Here is a 23,255-nt window from a genome sequence, read left to right on the forward strand (position 1 = left end):
CTTTTTTACATGTTTACTCTTTGTTGGTAAAATAAACAACAGTAATATATACTGTAGATAAATTAAGTCTGTCACTCAAGTTTTATGGAGCTTCCTAATACCTTTCACACTCAGTAACTTACTTACACTGTGATCTTTTTAAATATTGTCATGTATTCTAATAGGTACTCTAAGGCATTTAAATAATTCTGTTTAACATGTTGCTGTGGGATATGTTCCATATAATATTTTTGTATTTTTGCATATGCAACAGCACTTCAGATAAAAATAACAAAGAAAAGAGTATCTTTCTGGATTGTTTCCTGTGGCAGACTTTTTGCACTACTGTAAACTATTTATTAAGAATGAGTTACAGCTGTCAAGTTTAACTGGTATTGTGGGGGAGCAGTCTTTTTTAAATGTTTAGATTTTTACTTTTTTTCTATTACATTTTATACTTTGCACTATAGCACAAAGATGTAGTACAGTTTATGGTACAGTTCTGGGATGTATTCATTGTTAGAAGCTTGCTCAATTACTGTTGTGCTTGTCTAAATTTCTTTTGTAGACGCATTTGAGAATTTAGTTTGCCCAGCAATTAAATATTTTATGCTAATGAGAAGGGAAAGGAATGAAAGGACATACAATGCATTAAAAATAATTAGTCACTATAGTGTTCCTGGGGGAATAACTTGTATTTAATGTAATAATTAGAAAAGTAAATTTGGATTGTGTAGCCTAATTATCTGTGCTGTCACGATCACCAATTATACATCTGTCTGTGCACAGATTGAGCATTTTGGTGGTCTTAATATGAACTCCTCTGTTGAAACAAAATGTGAAACAAATTAATTTTCAGTTCTTTTATTTTCATATTGAAAAATAAATTTAGGAAAGAAAAACAAATCTGAGGCATATGTTTGTATTCCTTCAAACAGGTGGTCAGTCAGACCAGGGCTATGGATCCAAAGATGAACTTTTAAGAGATGATGGGGATAGTCTTCATGCAGCTGAAACACAAGTAGAGAAAGATATTTCTTCTAAAGCTGAAGACCTAATAGGAGGTTAAGTATGCATGTTTACATTGATGAAGGTTTTTTGTAATACATCTTCTTCATGGATTAGACTACCACAGATACTTAATGTATTGAATTCATAATGTTGCCAAGGTCAAAATATGATTGTATGAAATCTGGTGTACTACTTCTGTGCCCTAGATATTAGCAGTGGAATACATATAGGTAGAAATAGCCTTTCATTAGACTAGTTTAACATGGAAAAATTGGACAAGTTCTGGGGCACACAGTATTTTGGATTCCATTCCTCTCATTTATATATTTGAAAACTTGACCATTTTTTCAGCTGTACCAGTTGACCTAATAAAAGGCAGTACTTTTTCCTACCACCTCTTCCCAACTATAGAAAACATGGTCATCTCCTGTCTTCTATCCAGATTTTGCCCTTAGTTTTTCTGTATTTTGTCTTTCTCATTGCTGAATCTGTTTCATATCTGTGTTACTACATCCTTAATGGGACTTGTGGCTTCCAAAGCTGTCATTAGACGAGTAGCCCTGCATGTAAATCTGAGAACTGCTGTTCCTGCTCTACTTTGGTTAGTTAAAAAAATATCAAGGGAAGAAATTGGCATTTGTTTTAACCTTGTGAACAGCTAAGCGCTCTCTGCATAATACTGTCTACTGTCATCTGTCTGGCTATTATTTCCAGGAAATGCTCAGTACCTAGTAGGACTGATTCTTTAGATTGTAATTACATAAGGGAAAAGCGTTTGAGTTTGTTTTCCGTAACAGTGCAAATGAAATAATTTAGTTAAATTAACTAAAGTTCACGTTCTCTTTTTTCTAGAAGTTTGTACTGAAAAATCTAATGAAAAGCAACAGCTGAATATAGAAACTCGTAGTCCAGCAGACCCACCTGCTTGGGGTAACAGTATTGTGAAAGTTCCATCTGGCATTTTTGATAGCAGTGGAAGGAAAAGCAGTGGTGGTGAGTCACTGGATGGAACAGCTTGCTAAAGTCTTGATTTTGTTGTGCTATACTGTTTTGCAATAGTCTTCATGCTATGAAAATAAGCAAAACTTGTATTTGAGATGCAGATGTCTCACACATTTGCTTTCCACCATTATCCTTTGCAGGTGACTTAAAAGAGACCTGTGGATTCTGAGGTTGAAAATCACTGTTGAGTAGACTGAAATCAGGATTTTTCCCTGTCCCGCACTGAGAGTGTTTCAGTAACGTTCTAGAAAACAAAGAGGATTAGGGTCTCTATTCTTGATTTTGTCACCTAAACCTTGCTGACCTTCGACAAGTCTCTATTCCTGTGGCTTACATTGCCAGTGTATAACCTGGGAACAATGTGTGTTGTCTTTGCGCCATACAAAATCTATTTACACATCTGCAGCTTTATGATGAACGCTTATGGATATACAAAGGCCAAATCTTGGGGCTCATGGATTTTTTCTGCTTTTGTGCCTGTCCTTGACTAAGGCAATGTAGTCCAACTTCAGTGTAGCTTGACAGCAAAGAATTGACTGTCAGGCAAGAAGTTGCCCAGAACCTTTTTGGCAGTTATGAGAGGTGATGACTGGTCAAGAAGTACCATCAATGTGAGACTCAGACATCCTTCAGCAGTGGAAATGGTACATTGGATCCTCTGTTGGGATCCTAATGTTTTAGAATTCCTGTACTTATGGAGGTTTTTGCCTAGCTAACACAGCTTTTTAGGCAATAAATATTCCCAATTCCCCTGAGGAAATGGGAATACTTATAAGACCAGTTTAGATCTTCCACATACTAAATATTTTCTAAATATGACTGTGTCATAAATGAAGTAATGCTTCTGTGTTGTGCAGACACACATGATAGTTGGCGGTTTGTGGGGTTTTTTTCAGAACCAAACCGAACTGTGGAGTTTGATATATAGATCTGTGAATATAGCTCTGGAAAAGAACATAGTGCGATCTTTGCTTATAATTGTACTTTCGATTCATGAAATATTTTCAATTCATGAATATAGTACCTACTTTCCTGCTAGGTGTTGGCAAAAGGAAATGAGGTAGAAGCCATAAAAAAGGCTTTGACCTCAAGGAGTCAAAGAGTAGATGACTTTTGATCTACAGGATGCCTTTGCAGCCAGTAAAATAACTTGTTAATAACAGTGTAACTTCTTAATGGATAACTTAAGATTGTGGTGCTCATGGTCTTCTCACTGGTAAGAAGATAAGGAGATTTCACATGCTTTCTGGAAATAAACATTTTTTGTGGCTATGGATACCATATTAATGCTTTTCTCTTTTAGAGACTGGTTCTAGCCCACTGTTCGTAACTCAGGATTCAGTTGAAGATGTAGTCTTTGGTGATGTTTCTCCTAACAAAACAAGTGAAAAAGGACAGAAGAGGCAGAAACTGTTTTCAGAGAGAAGCTGCAGTTTCAGCAGTGAAAGCAGAGCAGGAATGCTGCTGAAAAAAGGCAGCTTGGACTTGCATTCTAAAGAAATAGCAATAATGATGGGAGCAGATGCCAAGATCCTAACAGCAGCTTTATCTGGGGCCAAAACTTCACCCTGTCATATGAATAAATCCCACAGCTTTGAAAGTATCGCTGACCAGCAGGTGTCTGGCATAACTGGCACGTGGAGTTGTGTGACTGAGATTGATTGGGAATTGGAGCATAGGTCTTCACCAGTGCTGGAAGAACCTGGGGAAGGGCAGGAGCATCTTGAGAATGGAAGAGATGAGAACGTGACCAGAGTGGAAGACATGAACCTTGGACAGTCAGCTGAGTCCAGAAACCAGAAACTAGAATCCAGAGATGGAACTGCTAAAAGGAATAGCTTTTATGGAGTGGTTAAGCCTATTGAAAGGGAAGATGTTGAAGTAGGCTTGGACCCTTTATCTTTGCTGGCTACTGACAGCACACAACCAAGGCATCCAGAACCTGAGGAAAAGGTAGTGTCACCAGTTGCAGCACGTAATTTGGCAGATGAAATAGAGAGTTACATGAATCTGAAGAACCCATTGGGTAGTAAGTTTCCCAGCATGGAACTGCACAAGCCAGATAGGGAACCAGAAGCCTCTGGAACACTTAGTCACTCACAAGAAAGGAGGTCAAGCCTGCCTTTGGATCCCATCCTGCCATCCCCCAAGTCTTATGAAAATCGGAGAAGTCCTTCTGTCTCCAGATCCAAAACATTCACTGGACGACCAAAGCAACAAACCCATCCACGAGTTCAAAAGGAGCGGTCTTCATCTTTGACAGGACTGGGTCGTTCTTCTCCACATGGCTCATTAGGATCCGTCGTAACAACTTTATCCAGTCTGAAGTTAGACAATATACTGTCTGGACCAAAAATGGATGTTCTGAAATCAGGCATGAAGCAGGCTGCCAATGTGGCCAGTAAGATGTGGGGAGTTGTAACTTCAGCATATAGTTACTCAGATGATGAGGCAAGTGTTTTTCAATATGAAAAATTTGGGGAGACTAAGTTAGGGGTAACTTCTGTGTCCAGAAGATTTCTTCATGAGGTGGTGTGTTTTATTAAGTATTGAATTAATTAGCTATAAAAGTTGTATTTTATGTATGATGGAGTTTTCCTCTGTCATTAAAAAACTTTTCAGATGAAAGCAAATTAAATGGTCTTGCTGCAGTAAACTTAACTTTGACTTTTTGTTCTCAACATTCTCCCCCATTTATTTATCTATTTATATTTAAAGAAACTGCACCAAGTAACCCTAGTAAGAACAAAATTATGTCATCCTGAATGATATCATACTACCTGTCTTATTCTAAAAAATAAAGGTTGTGAAAACAAATCACAAACCTGAGAAGTCAGGTTGGTGAGGGTTAAAGTTGCGAGTAGTAGAGGACAGCCTTAGAGCTAGCAAATTCACTCATCAAGAATTTGGAAACTGAATGTTATGGTTCTTTTGTGAGTACACTTGATTAACAAAGTCTTTTTCAGAGTAAAATATTTCAGAGTATAATGACATGAATGAAAGAGGAGATGGAGGGATGAATATTTATAACTTTCTCCTTTCCATACACCTTGTTATTGTGCCTCCAAACTTATTTTTCTCTCTTAGAAAGGCTTCTGCTTGATTTAGTTAACCCCTTGACCTGGTGTTTGGCTTTAAGGGTCTTTTGTCACCCATCTTCAGGCTGTTAAGATAGCTTCTTGTTTCCTCTTACAAATTATCCCTCCTTTCCCCAACCTCCATAAAAGGTGGGAAAGGGGAAGATAGCTGTCTGGCTTTATTTCTACATGGAACAAATTTAACTGATGTTACTAATAGGGTCCTTAATAGGGTTCTATTAAGTAAAAAAACTTTGTTTTCTTTTTTTTTAACCAGATTTTGCCTGTGACAATGAAAACTCACTGGTTTGCTTTCTTTCCTGAGTTTTTTTCCTGTGACCTAGGATTTCCTGTATGACTTTCTATTATACTGACCTATTCTGTAAAATTTTGTTTAATGTCACACCATAATCCCCTTAACATGACTTATTTTAGTTTCCTTCAAGGATCTTTTCATTCTCTCCTCTTTTATTTCTGCAACTTACCTTTTTAGTATCCTAATTATTATACTTTGTTGCATCCTGTGTCTTAGTGACTGTGTTATTGCTGCATCGTTTTAGCTGGTATGTTTCATTCCTATCTTCAATTCTGAAAATACGATTTTAACTCGGACCTTTTTTCTGCTAATTCCTTCATTTTGTGTAATGTCTGTCAAATCACAATTTCTGCATCATTTTTCCTGTCTCTCCTGTAATGAAGAAGTTTATATCCCTGTTGCTTTGTCACTCGGTTTGATCCTCAGCTAAGTATTTTCACTGCTAAAGCCTTTTATTTTTCCAGTATCCTTCTGGTTTGTCCAATATCTGTCCTTTTTGGGGTTACTTAGATTTATCTTAACATCTAAAAATTTTTTGCATCAGGATTTTATCTTAATCTCCTATTTTAATTATTTATTTGTTAGGATGAAGATGGAAGTCAAATAATGGATCTGGAAATACTCAAAAATGCTTATTTTCTTCTTGTATTAAAGGAAGAAAACAATCAACCAGACTTTAACTTCCCTGCTGGTTTCAAAGATAATATTTTAGGAGATAATCTGTCATCAAGAACTGGAGTCCCAGGGCTAATTACGAATGACCTTGCACAAAGCACTACTAGTCTTGGCAGTAGCAGTAGCAGTGGAGATGCAGGAAGACAGCATTACAGTGCAGGTGAGATGATTTTTTTTTTTTGCTTCCCCCTCATAACTTGTTTATAATATAACAAACAGGGAAAACTATTATGTGGGAAATCATTCATAACAGTGGAAGTTATGTTAATCTGAAATTATTACAAGCCCTTAAAATAAGTACAAGCAAATTTGTACTCTGTTCTATACTCCTCTCTTGCAGTAGCAAACAACTAACATTTCTCTCTTTGTTGAATGTATAAGAAGTTGATATAAAATGCAGGGATTAAACTGTAAAAATACTTCCTTTGTATATGTGATAGGAAGATTCCTAACTAGTTACAGCCAGTAACACCTGCTCATTGATGTAAAGTCATAATACCCTGAGAGTTCTTGAAATATGAATATGGAAAAGCAGAGCAGTGTTCAAGGACTGCAAATAGTTGCATAACTAACAGACGCAGGTCTTTTTTTTTTGGGGGGGGGGGGGGGCGGAGAGGGAGGGAACCAAACCAAAAACAAACAAACAAAACCAACATCACTGCCCCAAGCCCACGAAAAAACCCAGAGAAACACACACAAAAAATACGTCAGCTTCACTGTGTATTAGGAGGCATTGGATGCATATTTGATTTGAAATTGTGGAAGTAAATAATTGATGAATATAGGGCTATTGCTAAATTGTCCTCCCCACCCAGTTCTAAAACTGGAAGAAGTAAATCTAATCATTTTCAGTTCATATTTGATTCAATTAGATTTGATTCTTATTTTGAGAAAAAGATGTGTTGCTGAACCAGCTGGGAGGTTGGATTAGCTCTCTTTGCAGTATTTTAATGATGCAAATACTGTAAAGCCACCTGCATCAAGAGAGGAAGAACTAACTGCTTTGTGGACTTGGACGTAAACTGGCCCTGTCTAGCAAAATCTTGATGGATTATCTTCTAGTTCCAGTTAGTTAGGAGAGTTATAAAAACTAACTGTAAAGAGTGGCATCCATCAAGAGGATACATAAAAATTGTTCACAAACATAAACTTTAGCTGAAGAAGCAGAGGAACCTTCTTTATGACAAGGGGACTCTGGTAGTGATTTTTTTAAATAGGAAAGGTTGACTGGGCTTGTCAGAGGAAGTAATCCTAATAGTTTTGCTTCCTAAAACTGATTCCAACCATTTCCTTCTGGTAAATTCATTCCAACTCCTTTTCCTCTTCTCCTGGGCAAAGCTCATAACCCTAAAACCCAGCCTTACCAAAGAAAGATTATTTGTTTTACTGCAATGTTAGTCAGGGAAAACTTAAGCGCAGTAATTGCATCTTTGGTATCATGTGTCTTGTCTGGTACTGTCCTTCTGTTTGCTATTTACATATGGATGTATCATTCAAGAAATCTTGAACAACTTTTTAGAGTATATCTATATATTGAGCAATCTTACTGCTCTTTGCCATTCTTTATCCTTTCTTTGTATTTTCAGATTTTATTTACTGATGCTTTTTGTTCTTTTACCAGTCTGTGATATATTATGTTAGACAAAAATGACTTTGAAATGTTAATCACAAAAACTACATTTATCTACATTATAATATCAGTGAAGTTAGAGCTACACATATTTTTGGAGGTCATCTGGTATAATTTTCTGTCTTGGTTGAACAGAAAATTATTTTCTTTGGGAATGGATAAATTACTCTTCCCTTGAACGCAAGACCCAAAAATCTCTTTCTGTATAGGTGAAGTTTCATTCCCAAGAAGTATGAAAGCTCTAGATTCTGAGAAGTCAGAGCACAGCTCTTCGTATAACACTAGTTTATCCAGCATTTTCCAGAACTATGCAATGGAGGTAAGATAAATAAGCTCGTAGATGAAAAATGTGATTATTCAATATTACTGGTTTCATTAATGACCTGTTTAGTTGGACTGTAGTTGGATTTTCCAACACAATTTTTTTTCCATGTTTCTACTGCAAAGGTGCTTGATACTTTTACCCAGGGCGTGACAGTAGCTTCTAAAAAGTATGTTAAATGTTTTTATGTATCTCTCTTATCTTGAGAGAAGAAACAATTGAGGGAAGGGTGAAAACTTGAAGTGAGACAGAAATTAGAGAGGAAACAAGATTTTTTTTTTTCCTTTCAAGATTTTTTGTGTGTTTTTTCCCTTTATGAAAATTATGTGTTGTTACTAAATAATTGTGGTGGCTTGACCAGAGCTAGCAGCTAAGCCCTCACCCAGGCACTTGCTTACTCCCCCCTCATCAGGATGGGGGAGAGAATTGGAAGTGCAGAAGCTAGAGAAAAAGCTTGAACATCAGGGTAAAGACAGTTTAATAAGTGAATTGGGGGGAAAAAGAAAAACAAAACAAGAGAGGGAACAACAAAAACCAGCTGATTCAAAGGCAATCGGTCAGCACAATGACACCCCAAGCAACAGCTGCCTTGGAAAAAAATCCCCTCCTCACACCCAATTTTATTGCTGAGTGTAACATTATGTAATATCTCTTTGGTCAGCTGTCCTGGCTGTGTACCATCCCAACCTCTTGTCCACCCCCAGGCTCCTCACCAGGCCAGGATGAATTCTTGCCTCCCAGCTGGCATTCTGATACCTATTGAACTCTTGTGGATAGTAAGCCTATAAAGCAAATTATAAAAGAACTGTGAAACAAGACGGGTAATATTCGTTCTTTGCTGTTCTAGGTACTGATGTCAAGCTGCTCTCAATGTAGAGCTTGTGGTGCTTTGGTTTATGATGAAGAAATTATGGCTGGATGGACAGCAGATGATTCAAACTTGAACACTACCTGTCCATTCTGTAAAAGTACCTTCCTACCTTTACTTAATGTTGAATTTAAAGACCTACGCGGCTCTGCAAGGTTAGTGGGTTTTATAGATAATCTCCTTCTGCCTTTGCAGTTGTACATGGTTATATTTTTTCACAAAAGGATCTTAAGCTATATCTCCCAGTATTTTTGTCTAGATGTTCACAAGAATATTTGATAGTCATGATTGTACTGAAGGAAATTATAACTATTGAGTTTCATTATAAAACAACCACAAAGGAAAGAACTGGTTGCCTTTTTACTACTTTTTCTTTCCATATTTTCTTTGTAAGCATAACTGTACAGAAGGCATAAGTCTGTTTTCATTTTGCATAGCTTCTAAAACAACGTAAATGGATCATGAACTTTTTAAAAGCATGTGAAGCAGTTTTAAAATCTGTCAGCATAGAATTTCTCCCAAATCAGATTTACTAACAGGTTTTAGTTACAGATCCTCTAACTTGTTGTTTCTCCAGTAGCTCTCCAGTTTAACCTTCTCCACTTAATATTTTTGCCTCTTTTAATTGCACTGTGAAGTCTGGAACTTATTTTAAGTTACCTTAAAATGGATTCTCACTGTAGTGGTTATTGCTGAGAAACAGAACTTCCATTAGTGTTCTCTAATGCTGAAACTGAACATCTGTAGAATGTGTACTTAAAAAACCTTAGCAAAGCAAGACATGTTCCTGTTACCTTGTGCCTATAATGGTATATGGTCTTCTAGTCTGTAATATCGCATTACAATGACAACCATTTTCAGTGATCTGTCAGCTATCGATACATTGTTGCTGACTGGGAACCATGACAAACTAAGGTCACTTGTAATGACCTAATTGGCCAGCGTAGGATTTCTTATTTTGCAGATCAAATCTCTTTGTGTTCGTTTACTCTGCCTATAGAAGTTAGAGTGGGGAGAGTAGGATGAAGTTTGTGTCGTTTTGTCAAGCTTTTTAATGTTGTTTCCTTATTTTTGCTACTTTTTGAAAGTAAATATAGAAAATAATAACTTTTGATTACTTTATGCTTACATCTTAACCTTTGTATTTCTCTCCCTTCTCACTCATGTTGTAACTTAGCTTTTTCCTGAAGCAAAGTACCTCAGGAGATAGTGTACAGAGTGGTACCCTTCCATTAACCATGGATCCCTTGGAGCAGAAACTCTTGTCCAGTCCAGCTGTTGCTGACTTGATCAGTTTTTCAGATCACCCACAGTCCAGCCACACCATAGCTGAAGAAAGTAGCTCTGCACCTGAGCAGAGGTAGGTAAAACAGTGTTGTTAGTTCTGTCAGAAATGTATCAATGCTTCCAGTATTTCTCCTCTACTTCTAAAGTGAAGGTTGGCTTATGTACGAAATATGGTGGAGAAGTACAATTGTAACTTGACAATTGTCTGTTTTCTCTCATTCTTTTTGCACATTTTTTAGTGTGCTTTTGTCAATTTGAAGTAAGCTGGTTCCACTAAATGAGTGGGGTTTAGAGATACAACTACAGAAATAAATCTTCAGGTCCATCCGTTATTGAGTAATAGGTACAACTTCTACTCAGTATTGTTAGAACACTCACCTTTCAAAAGACACACAGAAATTTAAGCATTACTTCTCCTTTCCTTGTGTTTAGAATTTAACAAGAAGGACACTGCATTATGGGGGAAAATAAGTCCATTTGCTGGAACTCTTTTTTGAGAGAAAGCTCTTGGAACACTCAACACTTGTGCTGAGCATGCATTCTATGACAAGTAATACTGATATAAGCTCAGAAGAACTCGGTATCACTTTTCAAATGGTTTGAGGAAAGAAGCAGTAAGAAGAAGGTGTCATGTTGGAAGAGGGAAGAACTGAAATAGTGCAGTTATGAATTGTGACCCTTTTGCTGGGATTTGTTGACATTTTGTTGTAATGTTTGGGGTTTTTTTAATCATTATTCAGTTTGGAATTCCTGAGTATCAGTGCCTGTGAGCTAATGAGCTAATGCCTGTGTCAGACTAGTTAGTCTGACACAATTTAAATCAATGTGATAATAGTTAGTCTTAATACTCTAAAAATGAAAGGTGATACTGCTTATGTTAATCTGTTAACGTTGATGTCTCATATTTTTAAATAAAGTCAAATTTAGGAGTGAAGGTCACCTCTAAATTAATCTCTTCCTTCTCTTTGTGAATTACTTGGAAGCAGACACTTTCTATTTCACTTGATGTTTTTTGCTTCTGTATTGGAGTTGAATTGTTTTTATCCATTGTTTTAGTTATAAGGGGCACAAAATGAATATTCCCAGATCTGCAAATGGCTTATTGTATGGATTAAATTTGATGAGCCTGTAATAGGAGTTTGCTTAAATTGTCTTGTTGGATGAGTTTGACACAATTTTATTTTTGCAGTTATTTTGGCATGCAACTTATAAATGGTTTTCTATAACATTTTTGCTCTGCTTGTGACATTTAGAGAAAGTATACATAAAGGGAAGAGGGAATAAAAATGAGCATAATGAGAACAATATGATCTTTGTGTATTGACAAAACGGTACATTGCTACTTTTTTCTAAGCAAGGTAAAGCTGTATCAGAGCAATGGTACCTATGCAGAGCTACAGTGCTCTCAGCTTCATGTCTCAGGTTGTACCTAGCTGCTTTTATTGAGGGATGGTTATACTGTGCTGAAAGTCAATATATTTTCCATAAACTGAGGAACTAACTGGGCAAATACAATTCCTTATTAATAGAGAAACTTGATTTGGGATACATACTTGGCAGCCTTTCTCTGCTTCCTTTCTGCTACAATAAGAATGCTGAATAGTTTCATATTAGCATATTCTCTTCTAAAATCCAAACAGTGATGTGGCAGAAGAACAGAGTAAAGATCCCAGAACCATGAAGACATCTGCCAGTAATCCACCAAAAAGGGGAGTGTCCTTGACTCGGAGCCACAGTGTTGGAGGTCCACTGCAAAACATTGATCTTTCCCAGAGACCGTCTCATGGCATTTCAACAGTTAGTCTTCCAAATAGTTTGCAAGAAGTTGTGGTAAGTCTAGAAGCTGATCATTCAGTTGACAGCAAAATACTGAATGTAATGAACTTAGAATGAATGACATTCTACTACTAGTATTCTTGTCCATTTGGGGGATGGGAGTGGCCAAGCATATTTTCATGTTCTTATAACAAAAAAAATCTTCAGTTAATCTAAAATTGCTTTTTCAGCACATTGTACAAACAGTGCTGCTTGATTTGAAATGTTCTCTCTAGCAGAATAAAGCTAGACTTTGTCTTTCTAAAACTGGAAGATTGTTTTAAAAATAACCCGACTTCTACAGCAGACTAAACACAATAATACAAACAACACACTGTTGCAAGAGTGAAAGTTTGTTCCTTTTCTACACATTCACTTACACTCTTCCTCTATATTCTATTAGGCTTACCTGTAGAGGGAATGGTAGAAGGTAAGAGCCAGTATTGAGACTATTACATTATTCTTGTATGTGAAACAAAGTGTTTCTCCTCTCTCCTGGTGCTTTTTATTGGCAAGAAACTGTCTTAACATGTGAACTCATGATTCAGTTCCACAACTGATGTAACTACTGACATTTTTTTGCAATCTCCATCGCCACTTGCTTGGTATCAGCTTAGCTTGAAACTGCTCAGTCAGGAACAAGTTGTAACAAATTAGCATTTTCTCTTTTTCACCTAACAGAGAGCTTAGGTGATTAAGAAACACCTGGACAGTCAAAACTACTGATGCTGTTAAAGTTATTGTGTGTTCAGTACTTCCAGAAGCTTCTTCCAAATATCAAAAGAAACTGCAAGTAATCCTAAAGAGTCTTTCTGGAAGAAAAATCTTTGATTTTGTAAAAAAAACAGTTTTTCTTTTTTGTGTGGTGTTTTGTTTTTAGGATCCTTTAATACAAAGACCTAACCCTCTCCCTGTATCTGTACCCTACTTGAGCCCTTTGGTACTGCGTAAGGAGCTTGAATCACTGTTGGAAAATGAAGGAGAACAAGTAATTCATACATCCAAATTCATCAATCAACACCCCATAATTTTCTGGAACCTAGTTTGGTATTTCCGACGGTTGGATCTACCTAGCAACTTACCTGGACTCATTCTAACATCAGAACACTGTAATGATGGAGTGCAGGTAAGCGACTTCCTCATATTAGAACTGCAGATATTAGAGTAAGCCAAATTTGTTTCAAAAAAAGTGGGTAATTTCTGAGTAGCTTGAATCTAGTTTCCTGTTATTTATAATACAAGTAGGTAGGTTTGTTTTCCGCAAGGAATCTTGAAGGAAGATGAGTGAAAACTGAATTCAAATTTCAGTTAAGCTGTTCTCTTTTAAAAAGCTGGAGAGTTAAGATTGATTAAAGAGAAGGCTATACATAGAAGAAAACAAGATGCGTCTGTGTAGAACTCACAAATTGCAATACAATGTAATCCACGTAGTGTGAGTCACATACCTTCAGTATATAAACCTTTTAAGTTATTGGTCAATATTTATTGTTCTTTTCCACTATCAGTTTTTGCTATTCAAACTCCACTGAGTTTCATTACAATATGAATGAAACAAAAGAACATAAAATGGATGCTATCTTTTGAGTATTTTGGTTTTCCCATTTTTAAGGAGCAGATTTTTTTTTTTAATATGTTTTGTATATGTAAGTACCAAATTCAATATGTATTTGTAGATGATGCATGTGAAAAAGTAGTGTTTTCCTATCTACTTGTATACACTTAATTTTAAAATTATCTCCCTCAATTTAAAAAGAAAAAAACAAAAAACCCACCTAGAAGCAAGAAGAATTTTCCAAGAAATGTAGTTGAAAACCAATACTAATGAAATCTAAAGCTTATTGCAAAAATACAGTGGATTAGCCGGGAAAACCACAAGGTGGGACATAATATCTTCTGATTGCTACTTTATGACACAGTAGTGGTAAATTTTTCTTGCTTTCTTTCTGCTTGATGGAAAGCATAGCCAAGCATAACAGATCTTAATCAGGTCAGAAAATACTAAGGTATGGCATGATAAGTAGTACAAATCAAGTAACGTGTTTCATGCGCAAAAAATATTTTTGGGTACCTACTCATAAATATTTTCTTCAGATATCTGTAAAAAATTGAATGGTCTTCATACATTAGGCTAAACTAGAAAAGGCAATTAAATGTTGCAGTTACTTGCGACTTTGCCCTGGTTGAGTGCAGTTTCCTCTAGAAGACATCAACTGTTCCTGTTTGTTGGATTCAAGATAAATAAAGTAAACCTTTTTCTGTTTGCAAAATGAGTAAAAGAGCCATTTTTTAAACAGCAAGACTGTACTGGTGTTTTTAAATCTTTTTCCCTTTCCTCATGCTTTTCAGCTTCCTTTGACATCTCTTGCTCAAGATAGCAAGCTAGTATACATCCATCTTCTGTGGGACAATATCAACCTCCACCAAGAGCCAGGGGAGCCCCTGTATATATCTTGGAGAAATCTCAGTAAGTAAAACAAACGTTACAGAAAGCAGAGGGAGTAGAGGCTATGGAAATAAGCAGTTGTTTTGTAGTGTTTGAGGTGTACACAACCCATCAGGGTGGAAAGCTTTTTTAGTGTGTGAAGCATCTGCAACCCCTTAGGTACTTAACATAGTTGCAGTGTCAAGTTATTTGTGAAAATATCTTACTGATCTGTGTGAAAAGACATGTTATCTGTTGTTTATAGGTCATACACTTACAAACAGGGTGGGAGGATTTGCTCTAGATGTGGTGCTAAGTAAGCTTCACCTAATTTGACTGTTTCACTGCATTATCTGGTTATATCTCTGCAGGCATGAAAAAGAAGACTGTATTGCAAAAAAGTATCTTGTGTTTCTGTAAATGAATGAAAGGTCACAACTTCTATTAATATGTACATTTGGCAGCCTACTTGACTGTCAAAAAGTAAGATCTAAGCAAGACTTTGTCTACCATAACTTAATTTGGAAGGAAGGAAGGATTTCATTACTTCTGATCAGCAAAAAACCCTTTGTTGACCCAAACTTCTCAGCCTGTGTTTTAACTTGTAAAAACTGTGCTAAAAACTATGTAGCATGCTAATTGTGGTTCTAAGGAAGAAAAAAGGATGTGTTGAAAAGTGTCCCAAAAATAAACAGACTGATCAGAAAATTACAGTTGATCACAGAATAGTATGTAGTGTTTCCGTCAGCTTCTAGAAAAGCATATTGATTTGAGCATAGTACATGGAAAGCATCCCCAGAGCATTCAGACATGAATGAAGATGCATAAATATATCTATTTATGTACATAAAGAAGCAAAAGGCCTATTTTGAATGTGGGAGAAAAATAGTAGTATTGTAGATCGACTCTACAGCAGTGTCAGAAAGTATTTGGAAAACCTTTCTGACTCTGCTGTAGAGTAACCCATCATATATGTCAATTTTATGAAAACATTAGGTGAGTGTGATTATGATTACTAGCCTTAGTCTACCTTTCATTTACACACCATGTGCTTGCTGCCTAATCTCTAGCCTTATTTTTTTGCCAGTAAATGGACTTATTATTCCTTCATGAGTCACTGTTTTCCAGAGAATAATAGTTCAGTGTTATTCTGGAAGTGGCAATGTAAGCAAGAAATCATGATGGTAAATGGCTTGATAATTTTCCTTCCTGTTTGACGCAACTGTGCATTATGTATTTCAATATGTAGCCCAAAGTTATCAATGAACTGTAGGTGGCTTTTAAGAAGGGCTTTGATAAGAAAAGTTTCGTTGATAAAAAAAATGTGACTGTTTTCTTCTGTTTTATTTATTTTCCTTTGTGTAAAAATAACCTTCATGGAGTGAACTTAATTTTTGAAATTTAAGTACAGCAATAAATCTGAGCTAACAAACCATCACAGGCAATATCTGATGCTGGATACTCTTCAGTCTCTTGTATTTCTTTGTCATGTGGGAGCTCTTGCACATGGATACTTGATGCATCCTGTTACTTTCATGGTGGAGTAAAGACTATAAGCAGACAAAGCCTTTCCATTGTAACAAATTTCTGTAGATTGAGTAGGGGTTCTGTATATCCATCTCACTTTCTGAAATACCTTCTGCTTATTAAAGAGAAAAAAATAATCTGTACTGTTGCGTTTCCTAGATTCTTCTGAAAAGAAACCCTCCACAGTGACAGAAGATCAGCAGGCAACAAACACTTTGTTGGAGAACATCAAACTAAGTATTCAACACAATAACGTTGTTAAACCAATCAACCTCCTTCTACAGAAAGTTAAGCCAGATGTGAAACGACAGAGGTAAAGGGATAATCTCTTCTTACTTTCTTCCCACTCAAACAACATTAGACTGTTTACACTTCATAATGACAATTCCATACGGACCTCTTGGGAATGTTCAGTTTCATTTGTGTCCACCAAACACCATGTATATTTGTTTATGCCCATGCTTACAAACAGATGCATTCTGTAGCCACGTCCATAATTCATCCAGTTCAAATGGATAAATGTAATTCTTTAATCAAAATGGACATTTTACAAATGAATAAGAAAAATGCAGATATTGACTATGCAGATTTTGGTGTTGCTCCCGATCTAGAAAATTGATAAATGTGCAGCATCTGTTGCAGTGTCTGCAATATTCTTCACATTACCTAGTTTTATCTGTTGAAATTCTACCAATTTGGAGTACTGGCTAAGAAAATGCTGGATACAGCATGATTCACAAACAAAGGGAGACATATAAATAACAGTTGTATGGTACATTTTGACATCTGCACTAAAGTTCAAAGAGGGCTTCGTACAAAAGCACAGCCTCTGAAGTAAATTACAGCACAAACACAAAACGTATTTGAAGTCTATAATGCTGAGTCATCTTTGCTTCTGTGGTTTGTAGTTACTAAAAAGAAACAACAACTAATCTGCCTAGAGAAGAATCTTTGTAAGTTCCACAAGGAAAAAAATTAATATCTAATTGTTTAGTGATACCCACTTCTGAGATAGATCATGACACTCTGAAACAAAATATAAAGTATGGGTGATCTGAAATAAGCCTGCTCCCTGTACTTTACCCTCAGGCAGGAATGAGTTAATAAGTAAATGGTGCTTAATTTTATATTTCTTGGTTTTATGGCATGTTTGGCAGAGCAGTTTTTCATAGAAAATGTAACTGCTGGGATTTGGCGATAATATAATTTCATGTGTTAAGGAAAAACATTCAGGCATGAGAAAACCTTAAACTAGTAATCATGTAGATTGGTCACTTTCTTCACAATCAAGATTAACAGAACACTTGCAGAAACTACATAATGGAAGATCAGCATCTTCAACATTGACTTTCTAAACTTATAGTTAGTGCTTTCATTGACTTGCCCTTCAAAATATTTCCTAGGAGTTTTTACAGAGAAATTCTTTTCCTGTCTCTGGTGTCTCTTGGAAGAGAGAACATTGATATTGGTAAGTAAAGAATACTGTGAAATGCATAGTGCCTGTGTATGGAATATACAAATACTTCATATGAAAACTAGTGTATAAAATTGACTTTTCATCCGTGAGTTTCTAAGTAACTTTTCAATTACTGTGTTTTCATGAAAACTACTGTACTGTCACTCTTCAAGTAGGTCTTGCATTTATGAAAATGTAATTCAGATGGGGCCATTAATTTTGACTTTGTTTGAAACTAGTAATCAGTTATTTTAAACAAAGTTCATTAGGTTGAAGCTTTAATTCCTCATGTCTGAAAACTTGTTCCCAGTCTTGCCCATCTTTCTCTGACCCACCTATTAGACCTATGTCATCTAGCCACATGATTGCCCATCCCTTCCTGATCTCCTTTATCCTGACTTCTGTTTGGTACTATGCAAGCAAAGGGACTCCCTTGTGGGATGTGACAGGAGAAATACCCTGGGAACAGGCAGACTGAACTGTGATAGAAGTAATGGACATCCACTGTGATGTGTTGTGATGCTCCAGCATGAAGATGCTGCTCAGGTTCTCTGAGAAGATGCATTCTGAAAAAAAAAAATCAGCGGCTAGTTAATTAATTTGTTATTATGTAAAAGTCACCAAAAGTATTTTATAGGAGCAGTAATAGGCACTGAACAGGGTTTCTTAAATAACTTCAACTATGCTTTTTCTATTTCAGAGGTCTTTGATAGTGAATACAGACTTGCACATAAAAATCTACCAAAGGATGTTCTTGAAAAGATGCAGAAAATAGATGCTCCACCAAGCAGCAGGGTTGAGTGTTGTAGGAAGTGCTTTGGAGCACCTTTAATATAAAAATGAGGAAGACACACGCTCAACTTCAGTGAGACAACAGTAGAGGTGAACAAACCAGAAGCATGGTGATATATACACTTTGAATCCCAAAAGGTGGTAACCAAGCAATTTGTCAAAGCAATTTCATTGAGCTACAACATATATTCTTGTCTTTCATCTCATGAGACACTGTGTAAACTTATGTTAAAATGTTTTAAAACTGTATTAATAGGGTGAGTTAGTTTCAGTAATGGTTCTGCTTTTTTTTTCCTGTATATACTTCTTTTCCTTCCTCAAATCTTTCCCCCACAATGTCAAGTTGTTCAAAAAGGTGATAATTAAACAGCAGCCTATAGTTGGTGACTTTATTAAGGGCCACCAGTATTGTGTATTTTAATGAAATACCTTTCCTTCCACAGAATACTTAGATTCTTCACTATTTCTTTAAATAACCTTTACCTAAAGAGGATCTTTTTATTGGTGTGCAGTATGTATGTATGAATGTAAATATTTGAGTCCTTGGATTGGAAGTTGCAATGCAGTTGCTTTTGTCGGATCACAGTACCTAAAATTGCTACCCTTGTCCCAATCAGTGTTCTAAATTATATTTCAATCACCTTTTCATAATCATAGAATCATAGGATGGTTTGGTTTGGAACGGACCTTAAAGACCATCTTGTTCCAACCCCCTGCCATGGGCAGGGACACCTTCCACTAGACCAGGTTGCTCAAAGCCCCATCCAGCCCGGCCTTGAACACTGCCAGGGAGGGGGCAGCCACAACTTCTCTGGGCATCTTCTCTATTCTAGTGCCTCACCACCTTCACAGGAAAGAATTGATTCCTTATATCTCCTCTGAATCTCCCTTCTTTCAGTTTAAAACCGTTACCCCTTGTCCTATCCCTACAGTCCCTGATAAAGAATCACAGAATCGTCTAGGTTGGAAAAGACCTTGAAGGTCATCTAGTCCAACCATTAACCTGACACTGACAGTTCCCAACTACACCATATCCCTCAGCGCTATGTCGACCCGACTCTTAAACACCTCCAGGGATGGGGACTCCACCACCTCCCTGGGCAGCTGAATCCAATGCCTAACAATCCGTTCTGTAAAGAAATGCTTCCTAATATTCAGTCTAAACCTTCCCTGGTGCAACCGGAGGCCATTCCCTATTGTCCTATCGCTTGTTACTTGGTTAAAGAGACTCATCCCCAGCTCTCTGCAACCTCCTTTCAAGTAGCTGTAGAGGGCAATGAGGTCTCCCCTCAGCCTCCTCTTCTTCAGGCTAAACAACCCCAGTTCCCTCAGCCGCTCCTCGCACGACCTGTGCTCCAGACCCTTCACCAGCTTCGTTGCCCTTCTCTGGACACGCTCGAGTGATTCAATGTCCTTTTTGTAGGAGGGGCCCAAAACTGAACACAGTCATCGAGGTGCGGCCTCACCAGTGCCAAGTACAGGGGCAAGATCACTTCCCTGTCCCTGCTGGCCATGCTATTGCTGATGCAAGCCAGGATGCCATTGGCCTTCTTGGCCACCTGGGCACACTGCTGGCTTGTGTTCAGCCAGCTGTCAATCAACACCCCCAGGTCCCTCTCTGACTGGCAGCTCTCCAGCCACTCCTCCCCAAGCCTGTAGCGCTGCTGGGGGTTGTTGTGGCCCAAGTGCAGCACCCGGCATTTGGCCTTATTGAAACTCCTACAGTTGGCCTTAGCCCATCGCTCCAGCCTGTCCAGATCTCTCTGCAGAGCCTCCCTACCCTCGAGCAGATCAACACTCCCACCCAACTTGGTGTCATCTGCAAACTTACTGAGGGTGCACTCGATCCCCTCGTCTAGATCATCAATAAAGATGTTAAACAGGAGTGGCCCCAAAACCGAGCCCTGGGGGACACCACTCGTGATCGGCTGCCAACTGGATTTAACTCCGTTCACCACAACTCTTTGGGCCCGGCCATCCAGCCAGTTTTTTACCCAGCAAAGCTTCTGCCCATCCAAGCAGCAAGCAGTCAGTTTCACCAGGAGAATGCTGTGGGAAATGGTATCAAAGGCCTTAGAGTCCCTCCCCATCTTTCCTGTAGCCCCCTTTAAGTCATGGATGGCCACTATAAGGTCTCCCCAGAGCCTTCTCTTCTCTAGGCTGAACAACCCCAACTCTCTCAGCGTGTCCCCATAAGGGAGGTGCTCCAGCCCCCCGATTGTCTTCATGTCCCTCCTCTGGACCCACTCAAGCAGGTCCATGTCCTTATGTTGAGCGGCCCAGAGCTGAACACGGTATTCCGTTACATACTCCACAGTACATAATGTATGTCTATAGTTGTAAAAACTAGAAACTTACTCTCAGTTTTCCTGTATTCTGTATCTGACAAATTAAAGATCCTGTAAATGGACTGCTGTTTTCTCCCAAAGAATGATAGGCTTCTACACTAAGCAGCTCAGAAATGGATGGCTTTCTAAAGATTAGATAGGAAGCTTAAATAGTTTTAGTATACATACAAGGTTCATCAAACATATACTGTCTGAAAAAAATATGCTTTATACTGTACACATGTAGGCTTAAAAAATGTCTTTTCCTTGAGTTCTTTATCACTCTCTCCCATGGTTTCACTCTATCCTGTGGGTTAATTATTTTGCACTGATAGTCCAAATTCAATATTTCAATTAAAATGTATTATAAATGTCATCTTCAAGGTGTATATTAGCACAAATGAAGTGCTCAAGTGTATGATCTGAAAAGATGAATCCGTCTTTTGGATTGCTTCTAGTAGATAAAAGGCTTCCTCACCTCACGTACCTAACTGACTACAGTAGTCATAGCCTTCTTGGCAAGAAGAGCCTGAATACTGGTCAACAGTTTAAATGTTTGTTACTTGAGGAATATGATAAGAATTGTTCCAGTTTTTTTGCTGAAATTTAATCGTGTGGCTTTTCTGATGGAATTATTTCTAGAGAAAAAAGAGTAAGATTTGTAGCATGTTAAAGGAGCATAGCTAAAACTATAGTCGCATCTGAGTATGAATGTATTTACTTCATACTACTTTTTCTTAAAAATTTTCGCTCTTGAAAATGATGAGGGATGAATATCTGTCTGGAACAGCTTCTACATGAAACAACAAAACCAACTTTTGTTTTTTCATGAGGCTAAAACAGGATTTGCACTATTTGTGACAAAATACCTTTGCATCGTAGAGTGATCCTTTGTATTTTGTCTAAGAGTGCTGATCCTTAGTTAATATGGGGATATTACCTGGACAGATTCTCTCCTGAAGAAAATAACTGTGCTTGCTCAAGAATTGAAAGTAAGAAAGCACACATTGACACTTTTTTTCATTCTTTTTCCTTTGGGGTTATGCATGGTTGCTTGCAGATATCTGACCTACATCACAATGGAAGAGTAGAGCTTGGTTCTTCATACTTCTCTCTCTTCTCCTATTATATAATTGACATGCGCAGTTCCATCCTTTTAAAGTAAAAGTCTTTCTGAAGCATTCGTCCAAACAACTTAATACTTCTACAAATCAAAACAGCAAATTTTCCTGTGTAATTCTATAATGATCTTAAATATACAGCTATACAAAGACAATTTTTGAGTCTTAAATGGACAAACCATATGAATATGTGATGCAACTTGCAAGAAATCAAGTTTTGGATATTCTTAAATTCTCTCAGCTCATTAAATTACAAAGAAAATCTGTCCAGTTAGTGCTGTTTTAGATAATTGGTGACATCCAAATTGTTTTAAACCATTGTAAATGATATTATAAACTAAATTCTGTAAGCAGATCACTGTCATTTCTAAACAACCTTCCAAACTTTTACCAAAAATGTAGATTAATCAGGCAGTAGTGTTGTAGAAACAGCAAAGCAGATTGTGTCACAGCATCTAGTGCTAAATGTTAGACTTTACCCAGGTATATACACTAAACAAAAAAGATCCTAAAGCCTAAAGGGAAAAGGACAGCTGCAGGATTGAACCTGCTTTAATTTGCTCCTGCATATTGCCTGTACACTACTACAAACTAACTTATTTTCCTGTTGTATATACCTGGATTTCAGAGTGGTAGAAATCCTGCATGTAATTACTTGAAATCTTGAATCTGCTTACTGAAATTAATTCTTCAATATAGAATGACAAAATTAAGTGCTTCATCTTTTTAATTTGGATTTTTTAATGCCTAGTTTTTAATAGCTAACTAATCAGCTGCTTCTTGAAAGAAATGCACAGTTCAAATGAAAAAGGAGATTTCTTAATGAAATTTGTTTATTAAGTTTTCATCTAAGAGGATGCTTTTTTTGGGGAAAAAAAAAGTTCACAAAAATTTGAAAGGAATTAAGAACTGAGTGGTTTTTTCCTAGTTGCTTTCTCTCCTTTCAAATGCATGATGGCACTTCCTGTTCTTCCTTTGACTTATAGGTCTTGTCCTACAAGCAGGTAGAGACTGCAGGTTTTCCTACACAAACTTTCTGAGATGTAGGTATCCCTAATTTGGATGCTGTGAGCATGCATAAGAAAAGGGCATGACATAAAATAGCTTAGCATGGCTCAATACTTGCATGGTTGACAATCTGGCCAAAAATAAACAGGGAAAAGTCTTCAGAAGTTTTTTGTGAGTGCATTGTAAACATTTTTGTCTTTCTGAAAATTGGGCACTAAAGGCATAATAAGTTCTCTGCAAGTTAGTAACAACATGAACTTCTTTCGCTACATAGGAATGACTTAGTTACCTACAAATGCTTCTAATTTGACACCCCACTCCTAGTAATCCAAATTTATCTGCATCCATAATGCATGAATGAGCTGGACAAAGTGTTGTGAAGGAAGGCTGTGGATAAGCTTGATCTTGGTACTGTTTTCCTCTCAGTGTAAGCAGAAAAGGTAGCATTTTGCTCATTTTCAAAACAAACTCATGCCTCCAGATATTTTTTCTAGTAGCTTAGCAGCCAGTGTTCAGGAGGATGGCTCTTCTGTGTATATTTTACAATTCTCACATATAAATGTGAAGAAAATGATTACAGATCAGTATTAACTTCAAAACCTGCAATGTGTGCACAGAGT

At 37.1% G+C, this 23,255-nt stretch overlaps 1 protein-coding gene across 10 annotated transcripts in view; it reads left to right on the top strand.

Moving 5' to 3' along the window:
* DENND4C (DENN domain containing 4C) overlaps positions 1–18,571 on the top strand; it is a 72,069-nt gene extending 53,498 nt beyond the window's left edge. For all 10 annotated transcript variants that reach the window (XM_074811637.1, XM_074811636.1, XM_074811638.1 and 7 more), the window contains 13 exons: positions 918–1,043; positions 1,843–1,983; positions 3,296–4,443; positions 5,971–6,220; positions 7,900–8,009; positions 8,860–9,035; positions 10,058–10,240; positions 11,808–11,997; positions 12,863–13,108; positions 14,329–14,446; positions 16,091–16,244; positions 17,335–17,399; positions 18,088–18,571. In XM_074811637.1, the coding sequence (XP_074667738.1) occupies positions 918–1,043; positions 1,843–1,983; positions 3,296–4,443; positions 5,971–6,220; positions 7,900–8,009; positions 8,860–9,035; positions 10,058–10,240; positions 11,808–11,997; positions 12,863–13,108; positions 14,329–14,446; positions 16,091–16,244; positions 17,335–17,399; positions 18,088–18,224 (3,044 nt within the window). In that variant the 3' untranslated portion in view covers positions 18,225–18,571. The remainder of the gene's footprint in view (positions 1–917; positions 1,044–1,842; positions 1,984–3,295; positions 4,444–5,970; positions 6,221–7,899; positions 8,010–8,859; positions 9,036–10,057; positions 10,241–11,807; positions 11,998–12,862; positions 13,109–14,328; positions 14,447–16,090; positions 16,245–17,334; positions 17,400–18,087) is intronic.
* Positions 18,572–23,255: the final 4,684 nt, after the last annotated feature.

This window comes from Strix aluco, chromosome Z (assembly GCF_031877795.1).
Source record: "Strix aluco isolate bStrAlu1 chromosome Z, bStrAlu1.hap1, whole genome shotgun sequence".
Lineage (NCBI taxonomy): Eukaryota > Metazoa > Chordata > Aves > Strigiformes > Strigidae > Strix > Strix aluco.